Consider the following 25,321-nt stretch of genomic DNA (forward strand, 5'->3'; position numbering starts at 1 on the left):
CTATTGTTTCGATTGTGTTCTACAAAGGGAACAACAGCCCATTTTGAAAAAGGTAAATTAAGTAGTTCCTCCTTATAGCAGACACCTCCCAATGACGGACAAAACTTCTGGTCCCTTGACTGTCCGCTATTCGGAGGTTTCACTGTACTTAATATGCGTCATATTTTTAAATCTACGTTTTAAATAAAATGATCTAAAAATGCAATAGTTCTGCATAAGCCTGGTTTTCTTTATTTGGGGAACATTCTTATTGAGGCTTTAATTGGTTTTCAAATTCAAGTGAGATTTACTGCACTTTTTTAAGAGGATAAAGAAAGCAGCAACTTTTAACTTGGGCTATGAGCAATATTTAGCTCAATTTGTCATTATGGGCATAAGTGCAAAAACTTAGCTTTTCAATTACCCTTTTACACTAACTGTTCTCTGAAATTATTTTTCAAGTAAACTGTTGATGTCTCCTAATAGTGGAGTTTAATATAGTTTGAAAATAGAGCCTTTTGTAGTATAGTACCTTTTTTCTTTCCCTTGCCCCCCTTTAAGTCAGAAAGTTATTAATGGTTTAAAATCACTTTTGTACTTTGCTTTATGTACTGAATTTCATTTTTTTCCTTCATCAAGCTAGCACTGCCAGAAAACAGTCATCGACTCAACAAACAAAATTGCGAAGAAATTAGCATTGAACCTACTAGCAAAGCACCTGACAATATTGGAAATGAGTTTGTGCCAATAGCAGCTCTAGATGAGGTATATTTTGGGGTTTAAATTTGCTGTGTCTTTTTTTTTTTTTTTGCTGTATTATTCTCTGCGTTCATAGTGTCCATATGTGAACAGGAACTGAAGATGATTCTTGCATGTGTGCATTTTTCAAAGTTTAAAATTAAAAAATTATGTGTTTTTCCATGAGTAAGTAGAATCTATCTTAATGTTTTTCTCTCCCCCCCCCCTGCAAAAAAATACTTAAACAACTATAAATACTGTGTTTGAAGGCTGAAAATGTACTTAAAATGGAAAAACAAAATAGCAGAATTAAAATACTGTTAAAATTATTTAAAATCTGAAATAACAATCAGTTCCCATAATTTTTAGGCTATTATAAAATCAGTGCAATTGAATTGAACTCAGCTATAGTTGTAACTAAATTGCATACATGTGATTTTTCTGCTATTTGATGGACTTCCGCAAATTGCAGTTTTCAGATTCGCCTTTTTTTTAAGAAGAAAAGTACAGAAATTTGATTAAAAACTCACGTTATTTAAAATAATTACTTTTTATTTTAGCTCAGTGTGCACTATATTGTCTATTGTTTAGGAAAAATATTAAGTAAAATAGAAAACCAAAATTAGCAGATGTTTAGAGATATCTGCTCAATTCCAGAAAAGCTGTATAATAACAATAAACTTATTTTTCCATGTGCTAGCAAAAGAACATATATGACGCAGCGACAAGCAAAGGGATGTAAATGACAAAATAAAAAGTTTGGAGATAACCAGAACAAGCCATAGATGAACCTCTCCTCTGTCTTGGGGCAAGAGATAGTACTAGTAGCTCTGGTAGGTGCTGCTATACAGCATGATTTAGAAAAAATTTCAATGAAAGCCTACCTAGGACCTTATCTTCAAACGTATTTTACTCAAAATTTGAAAATGTCCACTTACATCCCTTTGCTTCTCACTGCCTCCTATGTTGTTTTCAATGCGCAATCTTTCTGCATTCGGAACCAGAATTAATTATTTTAATTTTACCTACAAAGTAAATAAGTTAAATTAACTTTTGTTTCCATTAAAATTGAGTTTGAAAATATAGATGCACTCTATGTTCCATAGAAAGCTATTAAATCATTTCAACAACCATTTAAAAAAATGAATCAAGAGGTAGCAATTCCTAATAAGTAGTCTGGTGACAAAAAACTGGTACTCTTTTAAACCATGATTGTTTCCCTTCAGTTGAAAAATTAATGAATGAAATGAAAGCATTTTCCACTAATTGGCAGAGTTTCCGAGATCTTCAATCTTTAAATTCGCAGAATTGCACAGAAAAATTTTAGCCTTTTTTTTTTTTTGCTTAGCAATCACATGTATAAAAATAAATAATGTTTGCTAGTTTATAAAGAGATAAGTTTTGATGAGCATTGGATAATCTAGGAAAAACATTCTCTTCTTTTTGTTGATGCAAGAAAGATGAACTGAAATTCAATTTCTTAGTTGCTCTATGCCATGAAAAATCCAAAATAATGAGCTCCACTTTCTGGAAAAATGCAAATTTATCTTTTAATAAAAAACCTTCTTGCTTGTTAGTATGGAACTTTGTCTAATTTGTGGTTCATTTCTTTGTTTAGGTTGGTCAGAAAGCCTTTCCAAAAACTAAATCTTTGAACCGCATCCAATCTATGGTATACGATGTCGCTTATCATACCAATGAAAATATGCTCGTCTGTGCTCCAACCGGTGCTGGAAAGACAAATGTAGCCATGCTGACGATAATTCATGAAATCAAGCAAAACATTGAAAATGGTGTGTTGCGAAAGGACAAATTTAAAGTATGTATGATGGTTACATGACTTTAAATAGCATATAAAACATGTTATTTATTGATGATTTCTTTTGTTTTTACTTCTTGTATCTGTGATATCAGTAGAATTTTGCTTTCAATGATGAATGCATCATCATTGAGGGATATAATTATGCTTTCTGTCTCCTCCCTCAATTATTACCAATAATTTGTTTTTAATTTTAGTTTATGGCAATTTGATCTGAGCAATGCACCCAATTGAATATTTTTTTCATTCCAATTTTTAATTTTTAACTTAAGAAAAAATTAAGCTCAACTTTGTTTTAATCTCTAGTTGATAATCTTTAACTTAAGATTATTTTAAATAATGACAGTAATGTGATATTTCTTATTTTAGATTGTGTATGTTGCTCCAATGAAAGCTTTAGCAGCAGAAATGGTTCGAAACTTTGGCTCCCGCTTAAGTAGTTTGAATATTACCGTAAAAGAGCTTACAGGGGATATGCAGTTGACAAAAAATGAAATAATGCAAACTCAGGTAAATATTTTTCTATGCTTTTAGATTTTACATAAACACGAAAAATTCCTTAACTTAAACCCTGTGATTAGACAGCCTCAGAATTACATATTAAATTGATGAGATCTCTTGTTGAGATCTGTAAATGGGTGAAGCTTGACATTTATTATGTACTAGCCGCTTGAAGTAATTAGTTTTTCTATGTTAATTGTAGTTAAGGACTGTTCTTAAATGATGTTACACTTTTTTCAGCAAGCCCCCCCCCCCCACTTCCTCTGTGTCACAAAGTGTTGCTCTTTGCCTTATCCCCTCCCCCTTGTCACATGACAGGCTGTTTTTCATAGGCGTATAGTTATAAAATATAGTGTCACACTTTTTGTAACTCCCTCTCTCTCCTTGCCACTAATTGTCACAAGCTCACAATCCCCCCCTCCCCCCCTCGAAACGTGTCTTCATGAACAGGCCCTTAGTATGTTAAAGAATTTTAAATTTTACACAATAGTAGTTGAAAATGGCATCACACAAATTTGTTATCATTGTTTTAATAGCATAAATTGAACTAAATTTGTGACAGAGAAACCAAATACAAATAATAACCAATAAATAATAAGCTAAAATATTTACAATTATACTATTACTTAACTTCAGTATAAAGCCAGTTTTAAATTTACAAAAGTTGATGTTAACGGAATAGAGTCAAAAAGAGTGTTAAACAGTAATATGTTTTGTTTCTTTTTTTTTTTAAAATTGGTGTGAGATTAAAGGAGATTTGTCACAGAAATTGGCAATGTCAAAAATATTCCAATGCATTTTTTTAAGGGTAAAATAAGATACTTATAAAAGTTAGTCACATTTTTATTTTTACAATGTGGAGTTTTTCTTGCTCTGTTAGTAACAAGTAATCAAGTTGTTTGAAATTGAAAATATATGTACAGTCAGATCCCGACTTACACAAGGGATGCGTTCCAAGACTCCTCGCTAAGGTGGAACGAAAAAAACAAAGTTTTTATTTTCGAATTGTAATAGTACAGAAAAGTTGCGATTGGTGAAGAATTACAAAACAAAACAAAAATTTTTAAAATCGGATAATATCTTCCGATCCCGCCACGAGCCTAAAAATTTGAAAAAATGGAAAATTTCATGTGTTTTTAGCGATTTTTTAAAAACTTTGCTCCAACGTTTCTTTTTAATACTCTAAGACGGAAAAGTTACGATTGCTGAAGCCTTTAGAAACTTAAAAAAAACATATTGAAATCAAATAATACCTTCTGATCCAGGAACAAGCATGAAAAGTAAAAGAAAAGGGAGAATTTCATCTTTTCTTATGGTGATTAAAAATTAAATTGTTCTTCTTGTTTTTTTCCCCCGGTGTTACAGGGAAAAGCCTTTTAAAAAGCACTATATTACACATAAACATTAATTTATTTCTTGACTTTTAAAGTATCTTCTAAACATGCAAAACTGCCATTCTTTACAACAATGAAACATTTTCAAATAATAGAAAGTTATAAAATATTTACCAAATTTACAATCCAGTATGCAAGTCTTATTGTTTTAAGTGTTACTTGTTAAAGCTAATTTATAATCAGATTTTTTGGAAAAATCTGGCATAATTGACCTAGATTTCAATGCTGCTCTTATGTAACCATCTCTTGATTTAAATCCACACACTTTGAGTGAAGCCTCCGTCACTAGCTTCACACATCTTTCGACAGTTTGCGTATGGCAGGGGAATAGTTTTATATCCCAGTCGGGTATAGTGCCTGTTGCAGTAAGATTTTCAATGTCTTTGTTAGGAACTTTTCGAAGAAAAGGTGGAGAAGATAGCTTTGTCGTGTTCCAATTAATAATCTCTGTGCAATCTTCTGCTTCGAAATTTACAGATGGAAAGACAAAGTTTCTAATGCTTTTGCCTTTAGAAACAGACTCCCTGGCTTTTGGTTCTCTTATGTGCCTCCTTTCATCAAACACCATTGCCATTAATAAGTTTTCGGGATGCGCAAAGAAAGAGTTTCTTTCAATGATAGGGTAAACAACTTGTTTGAGATTGTCAGGTAAGTATCGACAGGTTTGAATTGTTCTGTAAACATGAATGGCACCGTGTGTAAAATTTTTGCAGTTCTTGATTTCAAACCAGACCGGCATGTAACATCTCAAAATAAAAGTCACTATGTCTTTTAAGTCACCTGATGGGATCGATACACTTACGTACAGTCTAAGGACTCTATTTGCACAAGTGAGCCATCTGGAATGTGAGAGTGGGTCAGGGTCACGGTTTGACAAATCATTTGGGCAATTGCCATCCTTTATTGCCTGAGATATATCTAAAAGATATCTTTGATCCTTGCTCGAGCACTTTCTGTTTACATCTGAAATTGTACAGTCAATTGCTTGAAAATCTATTACTGGCAGTTTTTCGCAACATCTGAGTTGTTCTCCTATTGGTCCAGAAAACGAATTTGGGCCAGTTGTTCCACCATCCAAATACCGAAAAAGATGGCGAAAAGGCAACTCAATGAAATGTAATAAACAAATAGCCCATTGCAATGGTCGTCCAATATAAATTTCAATTTAACGAATCGCGCCATTTTTCCACCCAGTATTGATTTTAGTACCATCGCAACCGATGATGGCTAAATCATCCAGTGAAATTCTTTGTTCATTTAGATATGAAACAATGCTATTCACTATGTCTTTGGCTGATCCAGAGTTTGGAGACACGTGGCCAATATAAACGGAATCAGGTTCTTTGATAATAGAATAATGCTCTTCTTTCACTGTTCGCCGAAATTGCTTTGATTCAAACTTATCAATATATAAAGTATCATCTTTTCTTCCGTCAAAATAAATACCCCGAACGGAGACTTGTTTAATGCCACTTTGCAGATCTTTTCTATTTTGGCTCTTTTCTCTCCTAATTTTTTGTTTATCAACAACTTTAGAAGTATCTGTTTCAGTCACTAAGCCAACGTCTTGAAGCACACTGGATGCTATGGCAGCAGTTGCACGATCAGATACGCCGTAACGATCGCTACTTAGTGCCGTAGTTTTCAGCTTAATCCTCATCTGCCACCGGGTTTTCTTCTCTGGGTCGGTTGACTTGTAATCATTATCAGGTTCTCTCTTGACTGAACAACTTGGTTGTTCTTCATTTGAAAGATCAGATTCATCTTTCATGACGGAAACAAACTCAGTAACTTTTCGTTTTAAGGCATAGGCTTTTCTTTGAAATCTTTTTTTCAACCTTTTTGTTTCCTTTTGGTCTAAAGTTCCAATTTTTCCTATGCCATGTTTCCTCTGAAGATAGAGAAATCTTTGTTCAGAGATCGGTATCTTTTTAGATTTTTCACACGTACATTGCGTGTAAATTGGACATTCACAAATGTCTGGGATCTTTTTACAAGTGCAAACAACATTCATTACGCACTTACACGCAGAAACGTCAAAGAGTTTCCTTGCTTCACTTTTAAATTTATCAATCCTTTCTTTAAACTTTGGTTTATCCTTGTCTCGGTAGTAAGATCTCATGAAATTGAGATATTTTTTGTAGAAGATATCAATGAGCTGTGCAATTCTTTTCACGGAAACTGTAGGAATTGAGGCCTTATCAAAGATACATTTAACTTTTTGCGCCACTATGTCCTTAACAATGGAAAAACTCACTTTCGTGTTATTGACTTTTCTAGCTAACTCAAATCTCTCCTGAAAGCAACTTTGAAGTACATTTTCATAAGTAGGGAGCTTATTTGTTGACAAACCTCTCGGGTGGCCAAATATAGGGCACTCAAAGGACTTTCTCGTAATTCTTTTCTGCAAAGATGGATTCATGTTTGAAACACGTTTAGCAGAGCAAATCGACTTCACACGCACATTAGAAACATTGAGAAATACTGATGCCAGCACGACTGCTTTATTCATTTAAGTAAGATACCTATAGACACAAGTCAACTAAAAAGCTCATAAATTCAAGATCGTGAGGCGCTAATGGGGCGTATTGGATGCATACACTGTACTGAGCGGCATAAACAAATATAAGTCTCGCGGGATTAAAGGGCCATGTGGACAATTTCACAGGAAGGCTAATACTAAAATATCACATTTGTTTTATAAACAAACGTTCTTCCATTAGTATTTCAAACCGAACTTATGAGGATCGTTAAACTAAAATTTAAAAAAAGCTGAAAAAGGGCTTAAAGTTTACATTTTTTCAAACATGTATTTTCGTTGTGCAATCGGAATATATTGTTTTATTTCAAGAAGATATATTTTTTTTTGTTTTGAAGTCTTCACTAAACGTAACTTCTCCGTTCTGTAGCCTGAAAAAGCACATTGAACCAAAAATGTTAAAAATTCGGAAAAAAACCTGAAATTCTCAACTTTTTCGATTTTTTTAGGCTTGTTTCTGGATCAGAAGGTATTATTCGATTTCATTTTTTTTTATTTCTGAAGGCTTTATCAATCGTAACTTTTCCGTCTTAGAGCCTTAAAAAGAAACATTAAAACAAAATTTTTTAAAAATCACTAAGAAAACACGAAATTTTCCATTTTTTCAAATATTCAGGCTCGTTGCGGGATCGGAAGATATTATCCGATTTTTAAAATTTTTGCTTTGTTTTGTAAGTCTTCCCCAATCGCAACTTTTCCGCACTATTACGATTCGAAAATATAAACTTTGTTTTTTTCGTTCCACCCTACTCCTCACGTAAGTGGAAATTTTGCGTTGTGGAAAATTGTTACATAAATGAATTTTTTATTAACATACCCAATCATTTTAGACATATTTAAACACCTTTTAAACTGTTTTAGACCATTTTTTAACTATATATTACCGTTTCTTACATAAAGAGTTGGTTTTTTACCGTTTTTTTTTTAAATAAAAACTGCGTTATTCAACATAAAATAATGTTACGATGCATAAAATTCAATTGGAGAGAGAGAGACATAAAAATAAAACAGTATGGTACATACACTATTTAGTAACAATAAAGCATTGCACTGTAAGAGTAGTACTATACCGTAGATGAAATAAATTTCATTTATAACTTAAAAAAAAGAAAAGATTTCAAATCTGCTTGTCATTCTAATATATTCAGTAGCTTCGCATTTACTTTTATAACATTCACATCTATAGTAACACCCCTCTTTCAAGGTTTCTATAATGTACAATACAAGAGCAGATTCCAGTTTCATACTGTTTGCATTTTGCTGCAACACTACTCTGCGAGCTTCATATTAAAACTAAGGTCTGGACTTATACTGATTGCCTTCTCTTGACTTTTAACTATACATATGAAAGATTTACTCATACCTAATGTGTCATGCTACCTTCGACTCACTTTCTAGCTGTTTAAGCATATCAAAAATCTTTACCTTTTCTAAAATTGTCACAAACTTCCACTTTTCGGTTCCATCTTCAAACTTTAGATGAAAACAAATGCTAACAGAGCTATGTTTATAGTGCAGTGTGTGGTAACTTGTGCAGTTAGTGATGCTAAAAGGATGAAAGTACATTCATGAAGTCAATGTTTAGTAGTCAATAACAAAGCTGAAACTCAGCATCACGATTCCTTTCCAAATATTTTCGTGTTGAGAGCAAGGAATTCGCTTTAGCTCTAAAATTCATTGCTCCTGAAAAACTCGCGTTATAGCCATTTCGCATAAGTCGAGTCGCGTTGTAGCGGGAGTCGACTGTACAGTGAAAAACCTATAGCCCAAAAATGCTAAAAATTAAAAATCATTTGGCGCAAAATATTGTGATCCCGTAGTGTATACTGTGCAATTTTAATACAAATCTTTAAACACGAAAAAATAGTTTGGTCCCTCCAGTTTTGTGTTAAACATTTTTTACTGCATATTTTATTTTAATCAAAGTTGATTTTATTTTTAAATATATATTTTTAGATGTTGATTACAACTCCTGAGAAATGGGATGTGGTCACTAGGAAATCAACCGGTGATATTAGTTTGTCTCAAATAGTGAAGCTATTGATTTTAGATGAAGTTCATTTACTTGACAGTGATCGAGGTCCCGTATTGGAAGCCCTTGTGGCTAGAACCCTAAGACAAGTTAGAATTCCTTCTGTCTTTTTCACTAATTTCTTTAAAAAATAAAATAAATCATTGCGATTTTTTCTGTTACTTCTTTTGATCATCTATAACTGACAATGATTTTCAGGTAGAAACATCTCAATCCATGATCCGTATCATCGGCTTATCAGCCACTCTGCCAAATTATATTGATGTGGCCAGTTTTCTGAGAGTGAACCCCATGACTGGACTGTTCTTCTTCGATGATCGATTCAGGCCTGTACCTCTCAAAATGACATTCATTGGTGTTAAAACAACAAATCCCATGCAACAAATAAGAGATATGGATGAAATTTGCTATGACAAAGTTGCTGATTTTGTTGACCATGGCCATCAGGTATATATCATTTGCAATGTTTTGTTTCAAAAGCATCTTTTTTATATGCATTTGTGCATGTTCCAAATTTGAAAATTTGGAATTACTGAAAAAAGTTATTACTATCAAAACCAACTTTTAATTGACTAATTTCATAATTCAATACTTTTTTGTTCTTTCAATTTAAACATGAATAATTTGAAACACTGTTGAGGTTATTTACTATGTGGCTGAATTTTACTATGAAGATGTTATTGCTGAAAATTCTGAAAAACAGTGAGTTTTGGCATGAAAGAAGTGTTTTTTAAAATTATTTTAAAAAAAAACACATGCAGAAGCTTGATTTGAAAATATAAAATGGTGTTCAACCATTAAGAAAAACTCTGTGTCGGGCCCCAAAGTTTTGATTTAAAATGAAATGGAAACAAAACTATCACATGGTGCCAGGTCAGGCGAATAAGGCCAATGGTCTAAAACTGAGAGGTTGTACTTAGCTGGAAACGTCTTGACAGAGACAATGCAGAATGTGCCGGCACATTGTCTTGTTAGAGAACCCACGACTTGTTCTTCCACAATTTGGGTAGTTTTTTCCTTACTCTTTCACAGAGTTCAGCAAGCACCTCAAGGTAGTAATGTTGATTAATTCGATATTTGAGTGCAATATTTTCTTCCAATTTGAACGTGGAAGGCTGACGCGGGCAGTCATCATCTTCAATGTCTTCGCGGCCATCTTGGAAAATGCTTGAACCACTAAAAACTCGCACAAGTGATAAACATTCATCGCCATAAACTTCTTTTAATACACGATAAGTTTCAGTAGCGGTTTTACCCAGTTCCATGTGAAATTTCACAACAATTCATTGCTCTACTATTACACTTATCATGTTTTCCGACAAAGCGAAACAAACACCTCTTACATAAACAATGGTTATGGCTAGACTGATTTCTCTACAAACACGGGAGGTGCTTCAATCAAAAGAGAAGGCTTTACGCTCTGCACAGCTGCCGGGCGTTCGGATTTGGCGCATGCATGGTTCATCAGTAGCAGCATCTATCTCGTGATTTAATAGCCAAACCTCGTGAACATCAAATCAGATGCATTTTTTATGGTTAGGGGACTCCTCAAATCAGTTATGGTGAGATTTATGTCAGAAAATCCCTATTCACATTCAGCTGTTATTGTCTGTGGAATGTACAGCGTTTTGAAAAGAAGCAGAAGAAGTATTCTGTCTGCAGAAGTCAACTATGCTTTCAAATTCATTCAACCCAAATCATCGTGCTACTCTTATAACCTCATCTTGCCCTTTGGAATCCTCATTATATTTTTTAAATACTTTGCCCATCACCTAAGAAATAAAATTGTAATAAATTGTGTGTTTGTGTGTATATATGGGAGAGTTGTCAAATATGAGACAGTGTTTTCTCTTATAATTTTACTAGGTTATGGTTTTTGTTCATGCTCGGAATTCCACAGTAAGAACCGCAACAATTTTCAAGGAGTTAGCACAGAAGAAAGGCCACAGTCATATCTTTGTTGGATCACATTCCGGAGCAGATTTCGGAAGAGCACAAAAAAATGCAAGTGATCTTAAAGTTTCTTTTTTTCTTTATCTTATAGTTTCGTTTTCCTTACAAATTTTTGTGAAAATAGTGTGTCAAATTCATTTTAATTGTTTTTCTAGATGCTGAAATCAAGAAATAAGCAGTTGCGTGAACTGTTTGATGCAGGGTTTGCAATTCATCATGCTGGTATGCTGAGGTCTGATCGTAATCTGGTTGAAAAATATTTTGCTGAAGGTCACATTAAAGTTTTGTGTTGCACCTCTACTTTAGCTTGGGGTGTAAATTTGCCTGCTCGAGCTGTTATAATTAAAGTATGTACCTTGATTTTTCTTTTTTTTTTTTTTTTTTTTGTATGTACAGTAGTCCCTTGTTATATCACCCTTGCCAGGAAACAATAAAAAAATACGATATATCCAAAAACTTGATATAACCAGGTCTTCCTAACTAAAGATTGAATTAACATTCAAGCAACTGATATGTGCTTCTACAATCAATATAACTTATTTGTGTATTAGGAGGAACTTTTGGATAAGAACAACAAAATAAAATTATCTTACCATTTGCTTTTTCTAATGGTTTAAAAGACAAGTTCTTCTAATGGTTTATACCAATCGTTTTTCAGTGAAATAAGAATTTAAACCATTATAACTAAAGATGTAGCAAAGTCAAAAGAAAGATGTTTCTCCCTGTTTTATTTATGAGCTATAAAAGGGAAGTAAAGAATTTTCCTAAAAAATGCTATGTTTTTACAACTTAAGCAATTTTAAATTCAGAATGAAGTTTGATAATATTTAATTTTTCAGAGGACAGAGGAAAAGCGCGATATAACCAAATGAGCGATGTAATGAGGCACAATATTAGGAGGGGCAGTTTTTTTTTTTTTTTTTGTAAAATTTTTATTTACCAAAATAGATATTACAGGCAGTTTTGTTCATTGTTACGCCTCATGTGTGTTTTTGGTGAAAGAAAGTTAATCTTTTACAGCACTATAAGTTTCTTAAAAGAACCTGATAAATTCTGGAAACAACAGAAAACAAAATATGTTCAATGAATGAGAAAATGAAAAGAAATAAATAATTAATGAAGAGTGAAGATAAGTTTTAATTTTAAATATTCCTTTAAAAAAGAAATATGAAACTAAGACATACCTTACATAAAAAATAATTAAATAAATTTTAAAATGCTGTATTTTTTATCTGTTTATTTATTTAATTGTTTGCAATTTTTATCAGCAATCAAATGATCCGACTCTTTTCCAGACCAACAACATGTTTTCAGATAAACCAAAATACAGTGTAAGCCAAAAAATAAGATTCAAGAAAATCATTTTAATTAATTAAATTTTAAATTTTCTTTCATCCTTTTTTTTTTTTTTTTTTCAAACATTTTGAATATTGTGTTTTTTAAGGAATACTGATGAGATGGGTGAAAATAAAAATCATTTTATGATTTACTGCTAAAAACACATAAGAATCAATTAGCAAAACTAAACTGAAGGGAAAAAAACACAAGTATTGTAGGCTAGTATAATTATTGAGTAAAAGTGTTAAATGTTTTAACATTTAAACTATTCATTCTATTCATTAAAATGTGCAATTATTCCTTGTGTTGACAGTAAACAAAAGCTTACACTGAAATGAAATTTTATCCGTCTGTTTGATTGAAAATTAAACTAAGTAACAAAAAAAAAATATTGAAATAGTTTGTTTGTTTTTTCTTTTTTTCAAATAGCTATAGTATAAATTATGTAAATGCATCTTGTGGGTTGCTGGTAGCGAACTGTATATGTTTTGAGTAAGAAAAGATCTGAATGAACTCAAATAGAGTTTCACTTTTATTTATTAAGGATATTTTAAATTGCATACTATTTTCAACCTCAGTCTTACTGTTTCCTTTTTTCTCCTGTGTCACAGAGATTGCTCTTATAAATAGCAATCCGGGGATGCTGCTAGATTTATAAACAAGTGAATTTACATGCCCACTAATTAACACTTGACCAAGATTGAAATTCAATCAGGTTGTTTATAGAAATGAATTTTCATATTGTATTTATACGTCTGAGGATTCCAATTGGTGTAATCCAGTGTTGTAAGGCACAAATGTATCTTAAAACTGAGCAATTCCTCGAGCAACTGACTGACATTTTTAAAGGAAAGCAGTAAGTATTTTGTAACATTGAATGCAAAATATATGTTACACAGAACTTTTCCCCTGGATTATTGTTCGTAACCTGGATTATTGTTGTAACAAAATACATTTTAAATAACTTTTTTTAATCCGTTTAGGACAAACGACGCAAGTTGGCGTTAGCGGCAGCTGCTCCTGTTATTCGAACGACACTGATCTGCGCTACGGCAAATGCTACTCAAAAATCCAAATGACGCTGCTCTGTATTTTGGTTTCGGAATGAAATGTTTACTATCAGATGGTGCTACTTATCCATATTACGTTCAAATGATTGGTCTCGAACATTAGTATTTCTCTCTCTGAGGTCAGAATGGGATTTGTCAAGTGTCTGTGATTTATTGGATTTCTTGAAAGAAAATATAAACATGTGCTAGCAAGTGAAAAGGGAAATGCATACTCATTTTGAAGTAGTTATTTCTAGTTTCGATTCCACTTACTTCTAGGAAGGAGTTTTACTTTTAGATTCATTTGTGTAGCCGTGGTGAACACGTTATCTTTCCAAGAAGGAATTATCTAAATTTATGTTTGATCCATCTATGGATCTTTCGGGCAACAGTGAAAAAAACTATGAATTATTGGAGTTCTTCATACAGTAGTTACTTTCCAAAATCATACATTGAAAAAGAAGGCAAAGAACTTGGACAGAGATGTGTCATTTGCTAGAAGCACAATAAAAGGCGTAACACTACCTATGAGTATAAAATGCACAATGCACATTGATCCGTGCTTTGAAAATTCTCATGTGGCTTCAAAATATTAATTGTAACAATATTCTTCAAGCATTTCATAACATTAGGCACAAATATTTTTCCTGTTTTGTATAAAATTTATTGTTTAATTTTGGTACTTATAGTTATAGAAAAAACAATATGTTTTGTATTTTTATTGTTAAATATCAGTTATTTTCATCAATTTTTTTGTTATGAGTGAAATTATGATACATTTTATCATATATTAAAAATGGTTTCATTTCTACTTAAATTGTGCATTTTATCCATTAATATGTAATGCGTACTTTCCGAAATTGCGTATTAGGCTTAGCGGGAAAAATTGCCCTCCCCTATACGCATAGTCCGCATGTAACAGCTGCCGTCCTGAGGGAGCTCTATCTTCTGCCGGCTGCCGTCCCGAAAAGGTTAAAAAATATCAAAAATATGTAAATTAACTGACATGTTACTTTAATTTTTGCCAGTCAGTTACCATGTTTTTAAGTTTTTTTTTTTTTTTTTTTTTTTTTGAACATCCAAAATGTATTTTGGGAATTAAACTATACCATTAAATTGAGCTTATAACATACAATAATCCATGGGAAAAGTTCTTCTGTGTAATGTATATTTTGCATTGAATGCAACAAAATGCTTTCTGTTCTGCTTTTAAAATGTTCGTCAGCTACCGGTGGATTTGCCCGATTTTGAATTTCCTCAACCATACTGCTCATTATTAGTGGATACAGACTAGCACTTTAGGGGGGAGGAAGGGCATACTGAAAAAAAATATAGTTTTGGGTGCGTCAAAGTTCTGGAACTCTTTGGGTGTCAAATGAGTAAGGAATAAAGCGTCTAGTAGGGCACAAACTTTTTTAATTTAAACCAGAAACAATGAAAAGAAGCATTATTTCAAATATTTACGAAAACAAATAATTAATTAATCGAAAAGATTACGGAAAACACATTTTTTTCATAAAGTATGAACGTGATGTGCAATAATGTATTTGCATGACGCTCTACACCCATAAATCTTGTATGCTATGATCTTGTACAATAATGACAGATGGATAATATTGTCAACTGTTTAGGGAAGGGTCAGGTCCCCCATGCCCCTGCTGTTCATACTCATTACAATTTAAGGTGATTATCTATTGTGAGTATTGATTGCTTAACCAGCTATATTTCTCTTCCATTTACTTATAGGGTACTGATGTGTATGACTCGAAACAAGGAAACTTTGTAGACCTCAATGTTTTGGACGTCATGCAAATCTTTGGTAGGGCAGGACGACCTCAGTTTGATAAAAAAGGAGAGGGAATTATCATTACTCCACATAACAAGTTGAGTCATTATCTTTCTATGTTGACCAGACAGCATCAGATAGAGAGTAAATTTGATGACAAGATCCCTGATAATTTGAACGCGGAAGTAAGAAAATATCTTTTTTTGTTGAGATGGCATGACGCTCTAAAACCTTAATTTTTGCCTTTATTTGGTTCTTAAAATGTTTATTTTTGCTTAAATTAACAATAAATTTAATTTTTCACCATAAATTTGCCATCATTTTGAAATCATTTTTTATTCATTCATTTACTTATTAATTATTATTAGGGCGATTCCTGAAGAAATGTCCTGTGCGTAACGCTAAGTTTTTTATTTTATTCAAGTATCTATTCATTAAATATGGGATTAACTGTTATGCTTTGATAGTATATTAAAGCATGTATTGTTCCCCAACAGCATTATATTTGAAGGCTTTGGTTAGCTGGAAAAAATTTAAAACTTAGCGTTACGCACGGGACAGTTTTTCGAGAATTGCCCATTAGTGTTTTAAAGCATTTTAAAATTTTCCCTGAGCTCTCTTTTTTTAAATTTTTAATTACAGTAGAGAAATAATTATCTGAAATGCTCAGGACAACTGCTATCCTGGATTTCTGATTTTTCATGTTTTCTGGGTCCCTAAAAGATGCTGTTTACTGATTGTTTATAGAGACCAAATTACTATAATAGTAATGTATTTTAAAATAGGAAGAAAACAGCAAAATGCTTATAAACTTGAGAAGTATTTAAAGAAACGATCATTTAAAATAAAAAATTAAAAAAAAATAAGCATTCACAAGACAATTTTTTTTTTCACCACAGCTTTTAGTAACAAACAGTGTAAAAGGAAAGAAAATGAGTTCTACATTTAATTTATTTCATTAAAATTTTCTTTTTAAGTTCTTGCAGCCTCACTTTTCTTTTTTTTTTCTTCTCTCTCTAAATTCTATGCAATCAACTGCAGTAAACTCCTGATTATTTGTTTTTCGGTTTTGCTACTGTCTTTTAACTCTTTTTTTTACTTTGCGGCAATGATTTATTGAATGCTGAAAAATGCACTCATTTTAGTTTAACAAGTGCAACTTTTTAGACATTCTTATTTATTTCTTCCTCCTCCCTTCAAATGACATAAAATCCTCCGAGATCACCGAAACCTGATTTTTGCATCTACTCTTTTTGCATGTTTGCTAGTCACTGAACCAATTATGTTTAAAAAAACTCCCCATTCCTCAGTAGCGTAACTTCAAATATTCGGGCCCCCAGCAAAATCTGATTTTGGGCCCCCTACTAAAAATTGTATTAATCTACATTCAGGGGTGCCCACCCCCCTAAATATCGCGAAGACTGCCTCCCAAAAGCAAGAATCCCCCCCCCCCCCAAAAAAAAAGTGTTGGAATAAGGAAGGCTCGGGGTTCTTCGTCGTAAAGTTTTTGAAAGTGAAGTTTTAAAAACGCAATTGTTAGCCATTTTTAGTAATGCAGTTAAAAGGGGTCAGTAACTCTATTCCTGCAATATTTTGGTATTGCTGTTCGAGAACCGCAATTTGAAAAGACCTTTGATGATTTTAAAACAACGGTTATCGGGGGCTATCCCCGGAAATTTTTCAAAATTGAACTTCTAAAAATGCAATAGGCCACCTTTGATGACGTTATGGTGAAAGGATGAGTTTCAGAAATCGGCCCGAGAGTTTTCCGAATTAACAAAATAGTGATTGTAAATGTTCTTCAGTGATGTTAGGAGTATGAAAGGTTCGGGAGTGTACCTGTAATTCCATAAGCTTTTACACACGTGATTGTGAGTCCCCTTTGGGGGAAGATACAGGGACTGTTCCAAAAATCTCTCGATATTGAAGTTCCAAAAACGTAATTTTAGACACCTTTGTTAATAAAAAAAAGGGGTGGGAGGGTTCCGTGGGATCTTCCCCAGAAGTTTTTCGAAATGGAGCTCTTAAAAACGCAATTGTAGGCCACTTTTGATGATGCTACAAGAAGGGATTGAATTGGGAACTCTGCAGTAGAATTTTCGAAATTGAAATTCCAAAAACGCAATTTTAAGCGAATGTTGGTGATATTAAGAACGAAAGCAAGTTTTGGGGACCTTCTTTGAAAATGTTTCGAAATTGAAGTTTTAAAAACGCGATTTTAAAGCTATCCTTAAACTGCCTTTATGGAACTTCGATTTCAAAAAATTCTGGTCCGGGGCAAGTTCGAAAGTGGTCCACAAATGCATTTTTAGAATGTTATGTAAGGAAAAGGGGATCAAAGATGAAACTTCTGGAAATTTTTTGATATTGAAATTCCCAAAACGCAATTCTAGATGACCTTCGGTTATTTTAAAGGACTCGGGGGGTTCAGTTGGTCTAGAGAGGGCAATATATGATACTTTTTGCACCGAGCCAAAAGGTTTGGTTTTCACGCTCTCCTATTTGAGGCCCCCAAATGGCTAAATTTTTTTTAGAAAATGGCAAAAACTGTAATGTTTGGCTACAAGAGAGCCCCGAAAATCGTTACTCCTAGGGGTGCCCTTGGTCAATAAATTCTGGGGCTCTAGGGGGCCCAGAACCAAAATAAGCATTTGAAACTAAGTTTGATTTACGGAGAAGTTTCATAAAATTGAAAACAAAACTCAAAAACTTTTCGGGCAACAACTCGGGGGCAAAGCCTTCCGACTTTGCCCCCGCTCCTCCCACAATCCAGGTCTAACCCAAAAACTTCTCTTGATTGTCTTTTTCCAAGCTCTGGCACGATCAGGACTTTTTCCTTTTCTTTCAGGGATTTTCCCCTTCTCTCCATAGCAGGTGTCCTAGGGAAGGCAATATTACCAAGCCAAGAGCTAAGTTTTTTTTTCGCGCATGGAAGTTGGGCCGTGGACCCTCTTTTCTCTACTCAGGGCCTGTTTACTGAGGCCATGGCAAAGCCCCTACAATTTGGGGGCCGCAAATGGCTGAAACTGTTTTAGCAAATGGAAAAAATTGTAATGTTTATCTACAAGAGGGCCCTGAAAAAGTGTTTTGCCTAGGTCCCAAATGTCGTAATCGGGGGCCCTTGGTCAACATGTTCAGGGGCTCTAGGGGGCCCCAGAAAAAATTTAGCATTTTAAACTAAGTTTGATTTATTGAAAAATTTTATAAAATTGAATGAAAACAAAGCTCAAAAATTTTCGGGCCCCTTCTGACCCCCCCCCCCCCCCACGTCGCGGGGTCTTGCGGTACGTAGTTACGCCACTGCCATTCCTATGCATTTTTGGTGTAACATAAATTAATTTGTCTTGCCTAATCTGTTTGCATGACTTGCTGCGTATGTGTCTTATCTGTTTGCAGTAATAAACTATTCTTTCTTGACAGCTTTTACATTCACTGTTATCATTTTTAGCTAGGGTTTATAAATGTTATCATATTTTTTTAGTTATTATATGCAGTGGACTCTCTCCATCCGAACACTCCCTAATGTGAACACTCTGGTATTCTGAACACATTTCTATGGTCCCACTGAATACATATAGATGTATTATCCAGTCTCCTTCTATAATGAACATCAACATAATCTGAGCATTTTTGTTTGGTCCCATAAGTGTTCAGGATAGAGAGTATCCACTGTACACTAGTATTGTTTTGTACTTATTTTGCTCATTGTCTGAAAAATTTGCTTTTTTGCAGTTTGCCACCTTGTTTTTGCCAATAATTAAGAGTTTACTGTATATGGAAAATTAGCAATTCTGGTATTTTGCATTTCTTGCACTTTTCGTATTCTCACGACCAAACGGCACAACCTTGAGGTCCAGGATTTCGACAAAATTCTAGGTATAGATCCGTTTTCACTAGATATGAGCCCAGGTAAAGTGGTTTGACTGCATAGGCCCTAGTTTGGCTGCAACGAGGGTCCAAAGTTGCTGCTTTGGCCCCAGAAATGCAATGGGGTTTCCATTGGACTTTGACGCTATGTTCGATGTCCCAACACACTTGGCATATTTTGTTAGTACAACGAGTGGAAGGGAGAACACCTATCTATTTATGAGCATTATTTAAGTTTCTTGAAAAGTTAAAACGATCTTTTATTTTTGTTTTTTATGTGCTATGTAAAATAAATTAGCTTTTTCTCCTCTCCCTCTTTTTGCTTATCATTGTGGAATATCTTTGATAGCAGAAAATATCCAGTTAAAGTAAATGTTTTCATTAACAAATGGTAAATACTTTTTACTAGCAGAAAATTAATATAAAACAAAAATAATTTGTTTCATTTGCAAACGACAAATATCCTGTATTTATATTATTTATTATAGCATTCAAGTTATTAAAATTAAAAGTAATGTCCAACTTAAATTTGAGAACTTCTTATTAAAAGTTAGCATTCAGTGTAATTAATTCAAAGGTAAGTGCATACAAATGGCTCATACTGTAGTATAATAGCAGAAAAAGGGGTAAAAATGAAAATTCTGAAAGAAACTCCATTGCAATACTGGGTCCAAATTTTCAACTTTGGACCACCGTTGCAGCCAAACCAGGGCCTATGCAGTCGAACCCCTTTACCTGGGCTCATGCCTAGTGAGAATTGGCCTATATCTAGGATTTTGTCCAAATCCGTGACCCTCAAGGTTGTGCCGTTTCGTAGTCAGACTTTTGCTCTAGTGGGCTTAAACTAACTGCCATAGGAAATTATGATAAAACTTGCCATTAAGTTTTGTTTACTTCACTTTAGATTGCTCTAGGTACAGTAACAAGCGTCGACGAAGGTGTTGAGTGGCTCAATTATACTTATTTACAAATTAGAATGTTGCGAAACCCACTTGTGTATGGGTTAAAGCCGGAAAAAGTGAAGGTAATTCCTGCACATAACTTTCATCTCTATTCAACTGATTTTTTGGTTTTCACTTCACATGAAATTTCATAATGATGTTTTATTTATAGAAAGATTATATGCTTATGGAGCACAGGAAGCAGTTGATTACAAAAGCTGCTAAGAAGTTGCATGAGGCAGAAATGATAAGATTTGATCCAACCAACGGTTTTCTGCATATTACAGATATGGGAAGGACAGCAAGTCATTTTTACGTAAATACAGAAACAATTATTCGCTTCCAGTCTAAACTCAAACCAAACACCTTCTTGACAGATTGTGAAATCTTTAAGTTGATATCAACTGCTCAAGAGTTTGATCAATTAAAGGTACATTTTTTCTTTTATTTTATGTATTTATTTTGCATCTTTTTTTTTAATTAAAATGTTTTTCAATGTGTCTATATGTGTGCACGTAGGCCGACTGTTAACTACTGTTGCAAATATTAAGTCATTTTCATTATATTTGAATCCTAGAGCAATTGATAAATACCTTGTTACCAGTAGTCATTATATTATTGAAAAGACAAAAAAAAAAAGTTTAACACTTTATTTCAAGTCATAATAAAGAAAATATGTGTTAATTTTTAAAGTTGACTGTACCTACTTTTTCATATTTTGTATATGTGATGGATTAACCAGCCTTTTTACTGTAAAAAATTTCCCATTCATTCTTGATTATTAAAGATGAAACTATCTAAAATTTGTATGGTATTTTTGAAAAAAAAATTTTTTTTTCTTCCATAAAGACTTAACTATGCTTGTTTTTCTTTCTTATAAGCTTTAATATTTGATTTGCAGTTTTCACAAAAGCTGACAGTTCTTCATTTATTTCATCAGAGATAAAGGTAGATAAGGTAAATTATAAGGATGTACATTGAGAACAACTGTATTACTGGCATTTTTCAACTCTTTGTTATTTTTTGTATTGTTATTATTTTTTGTTTTAAATTAACTTTATGCATAAAAAAGAGGACTACAAGCTGCAAATTAATCCAGTACATTCCATCCATAGAAGAAATGTGTTCCTCAATATTACAATTTTTAGTTTGATGATGAAATTTTGCTTAAAAAGAAAGAAAGATATGTGTTTTATGAGTTCGTATGGGAGCTGAATTTCTGTGTGGGTGCTGCTGCTGTAAAGGTTTTTAAAAATCGTTAAATTTAAAAATGAGGTCTTACTAAACTCCTACGTAACGGCAGAAGAACCTTCGTAAATAAAAATTTAAGAAGGTTACAGTTAACCATTACATAGGAGTTTAGTAAGACCTCATTTGGAGTATGCTGTTCAGTTTTGGTCTCCTTATCTCAGGAAGGATATTTCTGTATTGGAAAGGGTTCAAAGAAGGGTTACTAGACTAGTAAGAGGACTTTCAGATTTAGACTATGATAACAGACTTAATAGGCTTAATATGTATAGCCTGGAGCAAAGGAGAACCAGAGGGGACATGATTTAGTTGTTTAAATTTATCAAAATGAAAGATGCTAACGGGTTAAATTTTCTCATGGAAAGCATGACAAGGGGACATTGTTTTAAGCTGTTCAAATCTCAGGCTAACCTGGAAATTAGGAAAAATTGCTTCTTTAGTAGGGTTGTGGGCACTTAGAACAGCTTACTGGAAGAGGTGGTAAAGAGCAAGAGGGTGGATAGCTTTAAGAGGGCCATTGATCTTCATTGGGGATTTATAAACTGACTTGGACCAGCCTATCTGGGCCCAGAGCCTGTTGCTGGTCTTCACATTTGTATTTGTATTGTCTACTATTCAAAATCGTACTGCTGTAGCTCTGCATTAGTTCTTTTATAGGATTGACCAACCAGTGAATGCCCACAAGTGCCATTTCATTTTCAACAATTCATTATATTGTTCAAAACTAGCATGTAGCACATGACACTAAAAACAGTTTAACTAAGGCAGGGATACAGGGGGGGGGGGTCATGAACCCTCTCCCCTAAACTATTGGCAATATTATTCATCCACATCATGTTCAAATACTATGGAGTAAAATGTAGAAATGTACATGATTGCAATAACCCTTTCAATTAATTATTTTTAGGAGTAAATGTTTAAAATACTACTTCCTTACTTTGCTTATGACAGGAGCTCACAGCACCTTAGTGTATCTCTATTGTAAACACATACATTGGCACCATGGACACTTCACGGCAGCCCTCACCTCTTCCTGTGGCACCCTAGGGTGCCGTGTTACCCTGTTTGGGAACTCCTGGCTTATGGAATTAATTGTTTTGCCTATGTCCTACTGGATGCCTTATTCCTTGCCTATTTGGTGTTTTTCATTGACACCCTTGCAATTTCTGAAATTTTTCGTACCCAGAACAATGTATGCTTCAGCATCAGTGGTGCACACAGGAACTTTGCAAGGGGAGTGTCCAGAGTTAAAAGTCTCATTTTCATATCAGACCCCAATATGCCTTCAAGCATATTCACTTGATTTTATTGATTCTCAAGAACAAAAACAGTAAAAATGAATTATTGAATAAAAAATTAGCATTAATTAATTTTATGAATATTTATAACAGATACTTAATTAAATTAACAGGAAGCAAAAAAATTTATGCATTTACTTTTCTCATAATTCAAAAATGAAAACAGCAAAGCAAATTCATAGGAAGCAACAAGTCTGAAGAGTAAAAAAAAATCATTTTAATCTGTAATTACAAAACTAAAAATATCATTATTACAGTTTATAGTCATCAATATAGTCTGTCTCTATAGACTTACAAAATATTATGGAATAAAATCTGGTTCTTTTCCCGAATTTATTTATAATTTTCTCTTCCTCGGTGTGTGATGGTGGCATTGCTTGAATTCAGCAGTGTAAGAACTCATTAAACGTTTATTATACACTAGTGGTACCCGCACGGCTTTGCCCGCAATAGAAAAATTATAAGGTCTTTTGGTTTGCCTGTATATTTACAAATAATGTATGGTGAATTTTCTCGCCAATTGGCTTGTACCCATGTTACGGTTCCACGTTATGATAATTTCATATCTCGCCAATTGGCTTGTGAACATGTTACCGTTCCACGTTATGATAATTTCGTAATTTACTCGTCCATCTTATGATATTTTTGTTCTTAAAATTGGAATAGAAAAAGAACCACAACGAATTCTCGAAAAATCGCTTCAAGGTGCACACTCCCATCCTACAAACTAACTTTGTGCCGAATTTCATGAAAATCAGCCAAACGGTCTAGGCGATATGCGCATCACAGACATCCAGACATCCTCCGGACCGACTTTCAGCTTTATTATTAGTAAAGATAAAGATAAAGATAGTACTCCATAGTCCATAAGTATGTTTTTAGCCTTCTCGCAGTCAAGAAAGATCTCTCCTTTTTAGCCTACTTTCCCAGTAAAAGTCAGAAAAAGAAGAAAAAAGCATGAAAGAAGGCTTAATGCATTTTAAAAATATCCCGAAAAACAAAAAAAAAACTCAAAAATAAATAAAATAATTAAATAAATATCGAAAAATTAAAAATTGGAAAGTAGGGTATTGAGATGGGGAAAAATGTCTGTCGGTCTGTCTGTCGGTCTGTCTGTCTGTCGGTCTGTCTGTCGGTCTGTCTGTCTGTCCCCCCCTAATAACTTTTGAATGAATAGTCCGATTCGAACAAACTTTTTTTTGTTCGAAAGATCTCGGCGAGGACACCTCATTCCCATATTTCGCTTTTTGGTTTGAACTATTTTTTGTTCAATTTTGAACAGTTCAAAAAAACTAAACATTAGCGCCTACGGGGAAATTCAAGGCAATTCCGAACTGTGAATTTGCTTCAAACAAACTTTGTAGGAAAAAGCTTTTGATGAAAAACTTGTATATAAAATATCTTTTTGATTTGAACAATTTTCCGTTCAATTTTGAACTGTTCAAATCCCTTAACATTAGCGCCTACGGGGAAACTGAAAGTCAATGTAGATTCCGTACTTGAAGGCGGATTTACTTCAAACAAATTTTGTTAGAAATAGCTCTTGACGCCACAAATTCCAGACTCCGACTCCGAGAATTTAGAGGCACCTGACTCCGACTCCGATTCCTGTGCCCGACAATTAATTGGACTCCGACACCCCGACTTCAACTCTGACTTCGTAGCTTTGGCAAAAATTTATGGACAAATGACTAACTCCAATTCTTGGATATTCGACTCCGACTCCTTTATCTCAAAATGAGATTGACTCCGACTCCGACTCCTCAGCTATGGTTTTAACTGTGAAATACTTATTGTTGATATGACTTGTTTTTATTTTCACGCTAAAGTTTAAATTTAGGTATTCAGTTACCGGCGAATCAACTCGAAGTCATTTATGTTTCTACATAAGATATGCGCAGACGATTTTTTTTTTTGTTTTTGTTTTAGTAATTGCATTAATTCATTTTAAAAAATGTTTTTGGCAACAGGGCAAAAAGAAACGATTTTTTTTTTGATATGATGTATTTATTTTAATGAGCTTATTAATTTTACTTATTAATTTTTCATTTTGAAAGCTATTAAAGATTTTTTTTAATCTAAAAAAGTGTATTAGCTGCTTTGTTTAAAAGTTGCTGCTATTTTATTTGTTCGTGTTTTTTTTTTTTTTTTTTTTTTTTTTGATGAGTGAGGAATATTTTATTCCTAGAAATCAGCACAAAGTATTTTAAAAGTATGTTTGAAAAAATTTGCAATTTTAGCTATTTTTGAGAATATTGATCAGGTACTAGAAAGTAGTATGGGTATACGGGAAAGTAGGCTCGTCTAGTTCTAGACAGAACTTCTTGTTAAAAATGTTTTAACAAGATTATTTTATTTTTTCAGTTATTAAAACTGAAATTATTGTTACCTTGGTTTGGAATTATTTTAAGTATGAAATATACAGAATCATAATCAATCAAGAAAAAAAATACAAGAGCTATGGGAGGGGTCTGGACCCCTTGGACACTACCTTTGTGTGCAGCACTGGTCAGCATGACCCTCCCCTCCCCCCACCGTAAAACAAGTCTCTATCTGCCCCTGGTTTAGCTGATACATGTAATCATTTTTTAAAAATTGGAAAAACGTTTATGATTCTACACCAGTTTCTTTGTAGGGATTCAAATGTAAAAGGTGTCTGTATCCAGTGAATGAACACCCAACCTCTAGACAAACATAGCATTTACTAGTTATTTTCCTTTTGGAAATGTACAGAAAAGGGAGTTACTACTGCTAATTCATTGGAAAAAAATGCTTTAAAATCTTTTTCTTTTTTCAAAACAAACTACAAACTGTTCATTGCTAAGGGGTGTTCTACCCT

At 33.4% G+C, this 25,321-nt stretch overlaps 1 protein-coding gene across 1 annotated transcript in view; it reads left to right on the plus strand.

Annotated features, from left to right (window-relative positions):
* The window catches only part of LOC129224039 (activating signal cointegrator 1 complex subunit 3-like), a 108,629-nt gene that overhangs the window by 29,865 nt on the left and 53,443 nt on the right, over window positions 1-25,321 (plus strand). Inside the window, exons 8-17 of the mRNA XM_054858436.1 lie at window positions 619-744; window positions 2,336-2,536; window positions 2,906-3,046; window positions 8,927-9,091; window positions 9,201-9,449; window positions 10,869-11,006; window positions 11,111-11,302; window positions 15,089-15,313; window positions 19,900-20,019; window positions 20,109-20,366. Of these exons, the coding sequence (XP_054714411.1) occupies window positions 619-744; window positions 2,336-2,536; window positions 2,906-3,046; window positions 8,927-9,091; window positions 9,201-9,449; window positions 10,869-11,006; window positions 11,111-11,302; window positions 15,089-15,313; window positions 19,900-20,019; window positions 20,109-20,366 (1,815 nt within the window). The remainder of the gene's footprint in view (window positions 1-618; window positions 745-2,335; window positions 2,537-2,905; window positions 3,047-8,926; window positions 9,092-9,200; window positions 9,450-10,868; window positions 11,007-11,110; window positions 11,303-15,088; window positions 15,314-19,899; window positions 20,020-20,108; window positions 20,367-25,321) is intronic.

This window comes from Uloborus diversus, chromosome 6 (genome assembly GCF_026930045.1).
Source record: "Uloborus diversus isolate 005 chromosome 6, Udiv.v.3.1, whole genome shotgun sequence".
Taxonomy (NCBI): Eukaryota; Metazoa; Arthropoda; class Arachnida; order Araneae; family Uloboridae; genus Uloborus; species Uloborus diversus.